This window comes from Podarcis tiliguerta, assembly GCF_965153285.1.
Source record: "Podarcis tiliguerta genome assembly, chromosome: 14".
NCBI classification, from domain to species: domain Eukaryota; kingdom Metazoa; phylum Chordata; class Lepidosauria; order Squamata; family Lacertidae; genus Podarcis; species Podarcis tiliguerta.
The window spans coordinates 35263333-35277629 of record NC_139547.1 but is presented as its reverse complement, the minus strand read 5'-3'; the positions used below and the strand labels follow the sequence as shown (position 1 = coordinate 35277629).

The window sequence follows — 14297 nt, the reverse complement described above, 5'->3', positions numbered from 1 at the left end:
CCTCTGTCGTCCCCTTCTCCTTGTGCCCTCCATCTTTCCCAACATCAGGGTCTTTTCCAGGGAGTCTTCTCTTCTCATGAAGATCTGTCCTTCCAGTGAGCACTCGGGCCTGATTTCCTTAAGAATGGATAGGTTTGATCTTCTTGCAGTCCGTGGGACTCTCAAGAATCTCCTCCAGCACCATAATTCAAAAGCATCAATGCAAATTTTATTTGAATCACAAATTACCAGGAGGTGTGCATTAGGAAAAACAAGCCCACATTGAGGTAACCTGACTTTGGGCTTTCCAGTCGTGGCACATTCTAACACGACGAGCTCTCCAGCAGGGCAAAAAATATGTCTGGTTGGGGATGCTACTTTCTCTTCCATACAACGCCACCCTCTCTGGTAAGAGTACAGAGGGGGAAATCATGTGCGTCGAGAGAAGAAAGGGTGCGCGTTTCAGCTGCAATGCTTTGTGGGTGATGTAGTCTTAGCCCTTGTATCCAATACCAAAACAGCCGGCTTTCTACATTCTTTTGCGGGGGGGGGTTCTCCCTTTGGCTTACCCCTGTGCCCTCTGTGCCTGCTGGGTAATGTAGTCCTTCCTCCTTTCCTGCGCTGCTACAGCTGGGATTAATTTTTGCACATTTCCAACTTGGAAAGCGGCCAGCGTCGCGAGAAATAATGGTGGGTGTTGCCTGGCTAGAAGGTTGAGATGTTCTCACGGTGAGGACTCCGTTTCCCGGAATAGCTGCAACGTACGGACTACAATTCCCAGATCCAAAGGGGCGAGGAAGAGTTGCCCGTTCCAGGGGGCTTGGCGAGATCTCCCAAGGCACGAGCGCCCGGCGCGGTAAAAGGAATGCGAGGTAAAGCGGGAGGGATGGAGACGCAGGTGGGTCGAGCAGGTGGAGGGATGCAGGGAGGAGAGAGGCGGGCGGAGCGTCTAGAGACCGTCTGCTCGCCATCAGTCCGATGAAGCCGCTTACGTGTCTCTAAGGAAGAGGAAATGCAGCGCCGGGAGTTGCGCGGGGGCAAACGAGGATACAGATTTGCCTACAATTTGCAAGTAGCAATTTATGCAATTTATGCATATATATGCAAATTTAGAAATAATTGCTGTAATTTAAACCAGGGATAAAACGCATCTCGCCATAGTGGGGGGAGACTGGCCAGGTCAGTTGTCTGCCTGCTGTCTGGGGATGGGCAAGTTCAAGCCCTCCCCACACTGCTCTTGCTTCTGATGGGCTTTGGTGTGTTTTTTTTTACCTTTCAGCTGCAATGGGACCAGGCAGCCCTTCAGCAGAGGGCTGTCCTTTGTAAAGTAGGGGACACACACACACACTATCACAATCTGAACACTCTGGCATGGGCATGAAAATGTAATGCACTTACATGCACTTTATAATTTTACATCATTTTGAATCCCCCTCATTATGGGGAAAGGAAAGGTGTTAAGCAGTGTACTGAAGCAGCCAGAGTTGCTGGATGAGTATTTTGGAATGATCCCCTGAGGTGGCCAGTTCTCATGCAACAGTGATCCCATGTCCAATCTTATCAACCACCCCTTGTGGTACAATATCAGCTGAGAGGGTTCACCTTCCTTATGGCCTTCCTTATAGCAAGTTTCGCAGCTGAGTGTAGATATGAACCTGGATCTTTTAATGTGTAAAAACTGCTTCCCGCACTCTACCATTTTCTAGATGCAGCTGAGCACCTGGCCTTAAAGCGTTTTTCCTGAAGGAGGTTCCTCTCAAGATTCCCCCACTGCAACCTCAGCCTGCAAAGGATCACTGCTTGGAATGACAGATGTGTAGGATTTTGGAGCAGATGTTACCCAGGGGCCAGTGCTTTTTGCTCTTCCCCTTTTTGATGCTCTTCCTTCTGCCTGGATATTTAGCATTGCAGGACACTGATGGAGGCTGGTGAGTAGGTACACAGTCAAAAAATGGATCAGTGAGATCCATATATAATCCCTTCATGCATGAACTCACATTTTGAAAGGTTCCCTTCCTCCTGTATCACATTTTTGCCTCAATTTCAACCAATGCCCTGTTTGTTTGTTTGTTTGTTTGTTTGTTTAATTCGTTCATTGTTGCACAGTCTCCTTTCCCTGCTTTAGGGCCGTGTCTTTATTTGTTGTACTTTAATTGTGATCACTTTAGCATGTTACTGTGTTAATAGCCTTGAGAACTGTGAAAGCAGGACCTGTAGAATGTAGAAACAAATGAGCTGGAGCTGGTTTTCAAGTGCTCAGGTCTGATTCATTCAGGGGGAGTCAGAGAGGGGAAGTGAGAGTGGGGGTGTCAGAGAATAGGGGGTGTCGGAGGGGAATGGGGAGTGTCAGGGAGAGAGAGAGAGAGAGAGAGAGAATGCTCTGTCTCCACCCTTTGTTGGTTTGGCCTTGCCCCCACCCCAGCATAAAAAGACCAGGACCCTGCATTCATCATCTGAGGCCCTTCTTCATGTGCCTCCTCCACAAGAGGTCTGGCAACACGAAAACTGGCCTTTTCTGCAGTGGCCCCCCATTTGTGGAATGCTCTCCCCAGGGAGGCTCACCTGGTACCTTCATTATACACCTTTAGGTGGCAGGTGAAAATGTTCCTCTTCAACCAGGCCTTTGGCTGCGTAACACTCTGTGTCCTTTTAAATATGTTTGGGGGAGGGGAGGTTTTTGTTTTGTTTTGTTTCTGTTCTTGGTTTTTATTATGTACTCTGTGGGGGGGGGGGCAGTTCTGTATTTTTATGCTGTGAACCATCCTGAGATCTTTGGGTGAAGGGTGGCACACACATTTATATATATATATATATATATATATATATATATATATATATATATATAATAACAACATGCTGCCCCCAGAAAGATTACCCTTGAGAGAATGAGGCCCTCAGCTGTAAAAAGGCTCCTCACCCCTGCTATAAATGGATATGAAAAATATCCTGTATTTTAAGGACTGCCTTTCTCCACTCCTTCTCCCCTCAGGTTGACAAGCAGCCACTCTGCGTTATTGGAAGAAGACAGCTGTACCATTGAGAGGAGGGACGCCACGCTAACCTACTCCCAGTTCATTGAACAGTAAGTGGCAGGGGTGCAGATCTGAAGGCGCAAACCATCCCCCGACCCAAGCTAGTTCGTTAAGAAAATCCCCAAACTCGGTTCCATGGGTGACCCTGGGTCATCTCTCTGCGGTAGCTTTTCTTAAAGTTTTAAGTGTCTATACGCTTATCGCATTTATAAATTTTAAATTTATTGTTGTACATTGTTTTAAATGTTTGTTTTCCTTCTGGGATTTTACCCCCAAGTGTGTTTTATAAGCTGATCTCCAACCGTAATAAATTATCTTTCTATCTAAGTGGCAGGGATGTTTTTTCTGCTTACCTGATTTTGTCATCATCAGAGGGCTGGGGGGGGGGTCCACATTATTGGAAAAGGAGGGAGGGAGAGGTCTGTGAGATTATCATCTTCATTATACCTGCACCTTCCTTCGAAGGAGCCAGGGCAGCAAACGTATCAATAGATAATTAAAAAAAGAAAAGAAACAGTGCAAAACAACCTTCTAAAAAGAAGTCTATAACTCCTAAAAGCAATCACCTATTCTTAGACTCCTGCCAACCTAGCAGTTCGAAAGCACCCCCGGGTGCAAGTAGATAAATAGGGACCGCTTACCAGCGGGAAGGTAAACGGCGTTCCGTGTGCTGCGCTGGCTCGCCAGATGCAGCTTGTCACGCTGGCCACGTGACCCGGAAGTGTCTTCGGACAGCGCTGGCTCCCGGCCTCTAGAGTGAGATGAGCGCACAACCCTAGAGTCTGGCAAGACTGGCCCGTACGGGCAGGGGTACCTTTACTTTATTCTTAGACTAATAATTTCAAGGTTGCCAAGGCAAAAACCTTAAAATGCCTGGCTATCCATCCTTTTCCACATATACACAAGGTTATCACAGGTGACCTTTTTGCTGTTTATGAGCAGCACAGTCCTCTGCATGCCTGCTCAGAAGTAAGACCCACCGAGTTACCCACATGATACCCTGCTCTATTCCTTGGGCAGCATCTGAGATGCCACAGGTTCCCTGTTCCTATTATAAATATAGTGTTGAATCTTAGGGAACTTCCAGAATGATGTGTTGGCTGAGCATTCGCCCTGATTTGTTTGCCGGGAGATTAGAGGATGTTGGCTATTTAATTAGCATTCGTTCTGATCTGTTTGGTGATAAGCCAGATAAGCAAATGTTATCCCATACTTTCCAGTACATTTCCTCATCGCTTTGCTTATCTCAAAAAGACTGAACTTCCTCAGGTCTGTTCCACAAGACCTCCCAATCAGCTATATCTGCTCAACACGAATTTGCATGCAATTGATTGAATTCCAGCCAGGAATAACGACAGGCGTGTCTTTGTTGTCGTTATGGTGCCTCTTCAAAATCTTCCTTTTTCTCCTTGGAAGTGGAGGTTCTCATCCCCATCTGCATCTGTACATAGGAAGCTACTTTATGTCTAGTCAGTTTCCTTGGTTCATCCAGCTCCATATTGTCTACACTGGCTGGCAGTGGCTCTGCTGGGTTTCAAGCAGGGGGCATTTCTAGCCCTCCCTGGAGATGCCAGTGGGATTGACCCTGTGACGTCTTGCATGCAAGGCCTTCCCATTTGACATCAAAATGTTTTAATACAGTGGTACCTCGGGTTACATACGCTTCAGGTTACAGACACTTCAGGTTACAGACTCCACTAACCCAGAAATAGTACCTCGAGTCAAGAACTTTGCTTCAGGATGAGAACAGAAATCATGCTCCGGCGCCGCAGCAGCAGCAGGAGGCCCCATTAGCTAAAATGGTGCTTCAGGTTAAGAACAGTTTCAGGTTAAGAACAGACCTCCGGAACGAATGAAGTACTTAACCCAAGGTACCACTGTATATGCAATTGCTTTTTTAAATGTAAGATTGTTGGAACTGTGTTTTTATTGTTAAATCGCTTTGAGATGTTTTATAGGCAGTGATGCATGAATGAAACTAAATCAAGAGCTCCCTGTTATATACAACAGTGGCTGACATTGGTGTCTCAGATTTCAGTGGCACCTGTGCAGTGCCAAAATCTGGCAAGCCACCCCCCCCTCCATCTCTTGCCTTCTGTTGGATCTCATAGTTGTGGCGCCCCCTGCAGCACCCCAGAAGCTCTGCACCCAGTGAGATCGTACTGGTCACTTTCCCCTAGATCTGCCTTTGCATACAACAGCTGTACCTGTCTTATTTGCTTCTTAGGTATGCCTTCTCTCGACCAGTTATACTCCAAGGAATAACAGACAACTCGGTGAGTGTCTCCACAACTGCACATTCAGCTAAACATTAGAAAGATGGCTCCCAGTACGTTTCCGAGCACAATTCAAAGTGCTGGTGTTGACCTTTAAAACCCTAAACGGCTTCGGCCCAGTATACCTGAAGGAGCGTCTCCACCCCCATCATTCTGCCCGGACGCTGAGGTCCTGTGCCGAGGGCCTTCTGGAAGTTCCCTCATTGCAAGAAGCAAAGCTACAGGGAACCAGGCAGAGGGCCTTCTCAGTAGTGGCGCCCGCCCTGTGGAACGCCCTCCCATCAGATGTCAAAGCGATAAATAACTACCTGACATTTAGAAGACATCTTAAGGCAGCCCTGTTCAGGGAAGTTTTTAATCTGTGATATTTTACTGTATTTTTGTTTCTATGGAAGCCGCCCAGAGTGGCTGGGGAGGCCCAGCCAGATGGGCGGGGTACAAATAATAAATTATTATTATTATTATTAGAAAGAAGACTTGGTGCTGGCCCAATTTCATAAGCTGGATCTCCAAGGTCTCAGGCATGTGTCTCTCCCAGTCCTGCACCCGGAGATCCCCAGGGATGCATGCAAAGCAAACAGATGCTCTGCTACTGAGCTGTGGCCCTTTCATTTAGGAACACAGGAAGCTGCCTTATTATGTCAAAGTAGATCATCGGTCCATCTAGCTCAGCACTGTCAATGCTGTCAACAGCTGTCCAAGTGTTCAGAGCGGTGTTTTCCCCCAATGGTATCTGGAGATGCAGGATTTGAATCTGGGATCTTTCGAGATTCCTTCCAACTCTGATTCTACTCTTATCTCCTTCTGTTACCTACAGGAGTTCCAGGCCCAATGTACCAAGGACAAGCTGTTGACCAGGTTTGGGGACCGCCCTGTCCGTCTTAGCACCGCCAACACCTATTCTTACCGCAAAGGTGAGGGCAGGGTGGCCAAGATGCTTTCTGGAAGGAACCAGAGTGGGCTGGGCTTGAGCCTGCAGAAGGCCAGCTGCTCCACTGTGAATGGAAAATGGTCAGTAGTTCATAGGTGGGGAACCTGTGGCTCTCTAGATGTTGTTGGACTGCTAAGTCCCATCATCCCCAGCCAGCAGGGCCAGTGTTTAGAGGTGAGAGTCTCCTCCATCTCTGGTCTCATGCCAAGTAGGACAGCTCTTTGGGGGAGATGCATGCCCATTGGCTGCATTCAGCATCACTGACTTCCTTTTTGCAGTTGACCTGCCCTTCCAGGAGTATGTGGATCAATTGCTGGAGCCGCAGGACCAGACCTCTTTGGGGAGTGGTGAGTAAGGCTTCCCGCAACACTAGAACTCGGGACCAGCCGATGAAGCTGAGAAGACGCTGGAAGATTTGGGACAGATGAAAAGAAGGACTTGCTCATGCAGTGCCTAGTGAAACTATGGAACTTGTCCCCATAGGAGGCAGTGAGGGCCAGCAACTTGGATGGCTTTAAAAGAGGACTGGGCAGATTCCCAATGGCTACTAGCCATGGTGGCTCAGCTCTGCCTCCACTTTTAGAGGCAGTAATGCTTCTGAATACCAGTTGCTGGAAATTTCAGGAGGGGAGAGGGCTCTGGGGTGTTCACATAGGCAACAGGTTGGTCACTGTGAGACGAGGATGCTGAACTACATAGGTCATTGGTCTGATCCAGCAAGCTCTTCCTATGGTCTTTGGTACTGTTTTGTTCTTTGAGCCTAAGGGGAGAATATAGGGATATCTCAGATGTCACAGGAGAGTTGGAGCAGCCTCCTTGCTCTGCCTTAGCCTCCTTCAGCTAATACTGCCCCTCAATGAATCCTAGCTGCCCTGTCTGTCTGCTGCCTTTAGTTTTTCCTGATGCTACACAAACCTATTTTGCACCCAATCCAGCCACTTTGCCCATGCCCTGACTTTTCCCTTGCCAGATAGATGCTATCCTACTCTAGAATTGCTTCCCCTGCTTTTTAACCCCTGCCTCAGGAGCTGAGCTCCATCCTGCCATGCAGTCCCTGGTGGGTCGTATTCAGGGGCCGATTCCTTGCTTCCCCCCTCTCCTCCCTGCACAACTGGCAGTGCCACCTTTTTGCTGTTGAGACAGCAAGGCTCCACTTGCTGCTGGCGCAACAGGAAGGCTAAGCTTCTCTTCTCAGCCCAGCTCTTTGTTCAAGGGATTGAACATGTCCCACCGTCATGAAAATCCAACAGTTTGCTTTCGGAACAGGACACAAAATTGGTTACAGGATGTTTTTTCTGTTAAGTAAAGGTCTGCGGTTGTGCTCTCTCTCCTCCTTGCAGAAACCCTCTACTTCTTTGGGGACAACAACTTCACGGAGTGGGGCCCTCTCTTCCAGAAGTACACTCCGCCACCGTTCCGGATCCCAGGCACCACTGGAGCCTACAGTTTTGGGATTGCAGGTCAGTCACTGGCGCATCAAAGGGATGGAAAGGCAGCCGGCACTCGGGAATTGTTATTCAATGTGTGCTTTGAAGGGGCCTGATCCTCACCCCGAGCCTACTCATGTAGATATTTTGCCCCAATTGCTCTGTTTATTTTCATTTTATTTATACGCCACTTTTCTTCCAAGGAGGTCAAGGTGGCATGCATCTTTCTCCTCCCTCTCCATTTTCTCCTCACAACAACCCTGTGAGGTAGGCTAGGCCGAGAAGCAGTGCCTGGCCCAAGCTCACCGGGTTTCATGGCTGAGTGGGGATTTGAACCCTGGCCTCCCGGCTCCTAGTCCAACACTCGAACCACTACACCACACTGCCTCTCAGGCTCTATTGGGGTTTTCATTTCTGTGAATTTCAGCTGGTTTCAAGGCAGACCCCAGGCCTTCACCCTCGATTTATTTCTTTAGTGGTCTTCCATAGGGATAGGGAAACTCAGACCTTGGGGCCGAATGTGGCCCTCCAACACTCTCTGTCTGGCCCTTGGGACTCTTTCCAGGTCATGCCCCTTCCCTCCAGGCCATTCCTCTCACCGACGCTACTTTGCACTCTCCCTGAATTTTTTTGCCTGGCTGTGGAATGTGTCCTTGAAGGCTTCTTGCTTGCTTTTCTTTTAATGGTCATGGGATTCCGGGCATAGCCTTTCTGAGGGAAAAGTGCCAGTGAATTGGTTATCTTGCCACCTGGGCAGAGAGACGGCTGCAGGATTGCTCAAGGTCATAGTGGTGCAGCAAAACTCAGCAGCTGCAGCTGTGTAGCCCTAACAGTGGGTACCCTCTCCAGTGCTGGAAAGTGCTTGGCTAAAGGAGAAATCTACCCTCCTATATCGAAACCTTACGGTGTGAAGAAGAAAACAAGAACAAAACATCCAAGTCTGGTAATGGGAGCAGAGAGAACCTGTAGCAGCAGCAAGATTATTCCCGTGGCATTTGCTGCCATCAGCCTTCCTCTGAGACAAGGGAATGGTCTGAACACCTGGATCCTACTCAGCCCAGGTTGGAGGCAAGTCCTTGAGTTTCGTAGCAGAAGAAAAGCAAGATATGTAGCTCTTGCATTTACAGTGTAGTGTTCTCCACCCCCACCTCCATTTTGTCGTCACAACTCCAGGAGGCAGATCTTTTAATGTTGTGTTTTAATTGCTGTAACCCGACCTGGGACTGTAGGGAGATGGGCAGGTAATGAATTAACTAATAATATCAGTAAACGGACTGAAAGCCAGTGGCTGGCCCAAGGCCAGTCAGCAAACTTCATGGTGGAGCATGGATTTGAACCCGTGTCTCCAAGGCCCTAATGCAACACTCCAATCGCTGCAACCACACTGTCAATCAGAAATATAGTCTATAAGCAGCCCAGCCATTTGGTACCGTGAATCAGCCTGCATAACTCAGTTGGTTAGAGCATGGTGCTGATAATGCCAAGGTTGCAAGTTCGATCCCTGTAAGGGTCAGGTGCATATTCCTGCATTACGGGGAGTTGGACTAGATCAGAGCTTTCCAAACTGTGTGTCGTGACATGTTAGTGCAGGCATAGGCAAACTCCGACCCTCCAGATGTTTGGGACTACAATTCCCATCATCCCTGACCCCTGGTCCTGTTAGCTAGGGGTGATGGGAATTGTAGTCCCAAACATCTGGAGGGCCAGAGTTTGCCAATGCCTGTGTTAAGTGTGTCGGCTGCAGTGTGTGACACGAGCGCTCCCTGCGCTCCTTCCAGGACTGGGAAGGAGTTAGTTTAACCTCTGGTTTGCTAGTACAAGTGTCTAAAAAGTGTGTCGCCAACATGAAAAGTTTGGAAAGCTCTGGACTAGATGATCCTTCCAAGTCTACAATTCTGTGATCCATGTCTTGATGGTAATGCTCCTTGAAAAGAAATGCTAATTTCCTCCCTCCCCCCCCCCCTTCTGCGGTCATTTGCAGGCCCCGGCTCGGGAGTCCCATTCCATTGGCACGGCCCAGGTTACTCAGAGGTGATCTTCGGCAGGAAAGTAAGTGCTTCGGCTAGAGCAATGAGAGGGGCTGGGATCGCCCACCTTTGCATGGTCAGCCTGCACCTGCTAGGTGGTCTTGTTCGAGACATCAGCCGTGGGTGGGGTGGGGTGGGGGGGCTCAACTGGACTGGATGCTCTTCAAGAGCCTGTTCACCCACCATCTGGGTGGCCACAGGTTCCCCATCCCTTTTACTGTTCCTGCCAGCTAAGCCCTTCTCTCTGTCTCCATAGCGCTGGTTTCTGTATCCTCCAGAGAAAATGCCAGAGTTCCATCCCAACAGAACAACACTGTCTTGGTTGTTGGATACATACCCCTTTCTGCCGTCGTGGGAGAAGCCGCTCGAGTGCACCATCCACCCCGGAGAGGTGAGTCACAGCTGTGGCCCGTTTTCCAAAGTTCCGGCCCTTGCCTACATTACTCTAGGGCCAAGTCAAACTGTTGGTCCATCTTGCTCAGTGTTGCCTGCACTGACTGGCCGTGTTTCTCCAGAATTTCAGGCAGAAATCCTGGCTGGTGCATATCTACACAAATTGCTGCACTCTAGGGTGGCGCTGTGAATTAAACCACAGAGCCCAGGACTTGCCGACCGGAAGGTTGACGGTTCGAATCCCCACGACGGGGTGAGCTCCCGTTGCTCGGTCCCTGCTCCTGCCAACCTAACAGTTGGAAGGCACCCCAAAAAGTGCAAGTAGATCAATAGGTACCGCTCCAGCGGGAAGATAAATGGCGTTTCCGTGTGCTGCTCTGGCTCACCAAAGCGGCTTAGTCATGCTGGCCACATGACCCGGAAGCTGTACGCTGGCTCCCTTGGCCAATAAAGCGAGATGAGCACTGCAACCCCAGAGTCGGTCACGACTGGATCTAATAGTCAGGGGTCCCTTTACCTTTACCTAGCCTTCCACAAGCTTGTGTGGCATCTTTGGTCAGGTGTCTTGGGCCCACTGCTGTCACCTGCTCTGAAATTGGCTCTGCAGCCTCGGAAGGTTGACTTGGATTGTTCTTTAGGAGATCTGCTTTGTCTCGGACTGCTTGCTTAGCTTCCACTTTTGCTTCAAGTCTCCAGTGTTCTTTCATTGCAAGGAAGCTAAACGTGATAGCACAGTCCCCTGAAACCTCTCACAGCAGGGGTGTGTAACAATAGGGACTTTAGCAAGGCATGGTGTTGCCAGGCCCCTTTAGTCCTTGCTTTGTTCTCTCCCTCTCCTCTACCTTCCCTATAGGTCCTGTACTTCCCAGACCGATGGTGGCATGCTACCTTGAATCTGGACACCAGCGTTTTCATCTCCACGTTCCTGGGTTAGCAGATCTGCATGGTGGCTCCTCCTTGGCCTTCTTGCCACTACTCCTGCGATGGTGTACGAAGAAGCAGGATTTGTCGACAACATTTGGGGAATCTGGGGCTAGTGATGGTGGGGCCACCCCAGTCTCTCATTGGATCATAGCACAGAATTAAGGAGAAGGCAGGTGGTGGTCTGCTAGTGGACTTCCCAATGTTTTGGACTACAACTCCCATGATCCATGCCCACTGACAATGCTGGCTAGGGCTGATGGGAGTCTTGATCCCCTCCAGATGTTTGGACAATGTCACCTACCCCTCGTCTGAAAGATGACTTGCTGTAGCCTTTTCTAATCTGGAACCTACTAGAATGCAACTTCCAATAGCCTTGACCACTGGTTCTGTAGGCTGGGTTTGATGTGGAGGGTTGTTGTCCAACATAATCTGGGTAGCCATGGGTTTCCCCATTCCTGGGTAAAAAATGGACAAGATGATGATGAATCAGAAATTTCCAGTGACCACCCTTTGTAATAGGCAGGTCCTCTAATTATAGCCTTACATTCCAGGAAGGAAATGTGACTTCCAAATGACTTAAGAGTTGAAGATTTGAGAGTCCTCAGAGGAAGTTAAATAGGCTGTTTGCATGTAGTCACCTGTGATAAACAACAGTAGGGTGCTCTTTACAGCTGGATGCCCATTTATTTTTTAAATAAGCCCTATTCCTATCTGGTTTAGCTGGTGCAAAAAATTAAGCTGGTGATGTTGTTTCTCTTTCTTTCCCACCAGCTGGGTCTCTGCTAAGAAAAGCTTCACTGGTGAATTTCTGCCTATCAGGCTGATGTTAGATAGGGGAGTAGGGCTCACCCACAAATGCAAGGCTTGGGGAAACTCGAGTTTTTACAGATCTTCTTTGTACCACAAAAATGTAAGCTATTCCAAGTTTTCCCCGTTGATTCCTCTCGTCTTCGCTTCCTGCCATGAAGCCCCAGTTCCATTTTTTGTCTGTCATTCATCATCTCTGGCAGGGAACCTCTGGCCCTCCAGTTTTTCATGGGCCTCCCATCTGCATTGCCGATGGTCTGGGATGATGAGAGAGCTCCAACTCAGCAATACCTGGAGGGCCACAGGTTTCACACTTCTGTCCAAGGCAATCAGGGATCACATCCAATGCACTTGCAGAGGTATAACTCAGGGGTGAGGGGTCTTGTGCCCTCCAGCTGCTATTGTGACTCCTCCAGCTCCATCAGTTCCAGCCAACATGGTAAGCGGTCAAAGATGATGAAAGTTCTAGCCAAATGACAGCTGGAGGGCCATGCATTCCCCAAGCTGCAATTTAGTGCTTTGTGGACAGATGCTGCCTAAATGGTTTTTCCAGCCACATGAGACTTTCCAGAAACACGTTTGCCTCTGAAGTTCACTAGTTTGCGATAAAGGCAGACTCAGCCCTGCTTCTGATGCCAATTTGGATTTGCAGGTTTAGGTCACTCACATGCGTTCATAGGAACATGGGAAGCTGTTGTCAGGCTGTGTGCCCAACCAGCCCAGGATTGTTGAGTGATTGGCAGCAACTCTTGATCAGTCAGATAAGAGCCTTTCCCATCAGCCCTTTTAACTGAAGGTGGCTGCCATGGAGTTCCTACATGGCTTCTCAGCTTGATCATGGTGCTCATCAAGTGATAAACTGCAGGACCAGAAGGGCCTCCGCCGTTCCAAGAAGGCAGTTTATACCAGGGGTTGTGAACCTGTGGCTAGCCAGCTACCGTTGGACTCCCAACTCCTAGCAGCCCCAGCCAACATAGCCAATGGTGAGGGGTGATGGGAGATGGAGCCCAACAAAATCTAGAGGGCCGCAAGTTCCCCAGATGTGCTTTACCCCTCTTCAAATTAAATTAGATCTGCTAACACCATTTTGCTTCTCAAAGTTTTACCTTTTTATAAAAAAGAAAAAGGGTTTTGTTTTGCAAAGTTCTTGGAACAAAGGCAGCAAGTGGAACATTTGCCAGCAGAGTGCCCCCATTTTACAGAGAACAGCTGGGCTACATGTGTGTGCTTGTATGGGGGAAATCTCCGCAATAGAGATTGAGAGCCTTCACTGTCTGCATTTGCTGGATGGTCCTTGTTGTTCATGCTGACCTCCTAGGAAGAACAGTGGAGGGATGGGCAGGGAGTGGATGGGACCAATTTCCAAAGAAGTGCTTTTGAAAGTTGAGTCTGGGGTCACGCTGAACTGTTTTTTCTTTGCAAGCGATACAAAACAAATGCAATTGTTTCTTGAAAGCAGTCAACTTCGTTTTTGGATTTAAAATATGTTTCAAAAACCTGAACTGCTTGTAAAGTGGTCTTCATGTAGTTTTATTTTGGGAGGTGGGATGGGGGGAAGGATATAAATGGGGAAATACATGAAAAACAAGAGAGGCTGCACTGCTAAGGTTTGTGTGGGCGTTTTAAAGGAATGCTTTCTCCTTAATTCTGATTTCCAAGTATATAGTAAACAGGTTGTGACTGCTGGAGGTAAAGCTTTCTAGACAGGCAGTTCTTTTAATAATGCAGAATTGCATGTGCTTTTTTTGCAGCAGCGATGGGGAACCAGTGACCCCTTTGGATATTGCTAGACTTCAGCAGCTCCAGCCAGCACACACAGTGGTCAGACATAATGGGAGCGCTTGCCCAACAAAACCGGGAGCGCTTTACAGAAGGGGTGAAAAGGATAAAGAGATAGGGAGGGCTAGTAGATGATGCCTACAAGAAATTCCACCCCACCTTCCATTTCCATTTGCTTCATAGAGTGTAAGAGCAAACTCATTTCCCCCCACTGAAGCACAGTCAAAACAACAGCACCCGGACCAGAGAGGTAGCAGCAGGTTTGGGGGAACCCCATGGATTGCAGAAGTACAATTGTACCCCCCTCAAAAAACCAAAACGGCAGTGGGCACAGGATGCAGACTGCTGAGGGGGAAAATGGGACAGTGGGAAATGTAATGGAGGCCCCAAAAGACAGTGTGGCTGACGGGCACCTGTAACTAAAGCCTGTCACGCACTGCAGCAGTTTGTCTCAAGTCTCATTCATAATGTTAGTGGGGAAATGTGGGATATACCGTGGTACCTCAGGTTACATACGGTTCAGGTTACAGACTCCGCTAACCCAGAAACAGTGCTTCAGGTTAAGAACTTTGCTTCAGGATGAGAACAGAAATTGTGCTCTGGTGGCAGCATGAGGCCCCATTAGCTCAAGTGGTGTCTCAGGTTAAGAACAGCTTCAGGTTAAGAACCGACCTCCGGAACGAATTAAGTACTTAACCCGAGGTACCACTGTACATTAAAAG

The 14297-nt window shown here is 48.6% G+C and overlaps 1 protein-coding gene across 2 annotated transcripts; it reads left to right on the top strand.

The window, feature by feature from the left end:
- The first annotated feature begins 544 nt into the window (after positions 1 to 544).
- Positions 545 to 13298, top strand: JMJD8 (jumonji domain containing 8). 2 transcript variants are annotated; one of them, XM_083414280.1, is made up of 10 exons: positions 545 to 851; positions 1686 to 1907; positions 2969 to 3061; positions 5239 to 5287; positions 6105 to 6201; positions 6497 to 6565; positions 7559 to 7678; positions 9627 to 9694; positions 9929 to 10063; positions 10919 to 13298. In XM_083414280.1, the coding sequence occupies exons 2-10, from the start codon at positions 1792 to 1794 to the stop codon at positions 10997 to 10999; spliced, it is 828 nt and encodes a 275-aa protein (XP_083270406.1). In that variant the 5' UTR covers positions 545 to 851; positions 1686 to 1791; the 3' UTR covers positions 11000 to 13298. The 2 variants fall into 2 exon arrangements, with proteins under 2 accessions (XP_083270406.1, XP_083270405.1); XM_083414279.1 differs by having other exon boundaries at positions 552 to 877.
- The last annotated feature ends 999 nt before the right edge of the window (positions 13299 to 14297 follow it).

Coding starts and splice junctions, on each gene's coding strand:
- JMJD8 (XM_083414280.1), top strand. CDS start 1,792: ATGTGTAGGATTTTGGAGCAGATGTTACCCAGGGGCCAGTGCTTTTTG. Junction 3,062..5,238: donor TACTCCCAGTTCATTGAACA/GTAAGTGGCAGG, acceptor TTTGCTTCTTAG/GTATGCCTTCTCTCGACCAG. Junction 6,202..6,496: donor CACCTATTCTTACCGCAAAG/GTGAGGGCAGGG, acceptor TCCTTTTTGCAG/TTGACCTGCCCTTCCAGGAG.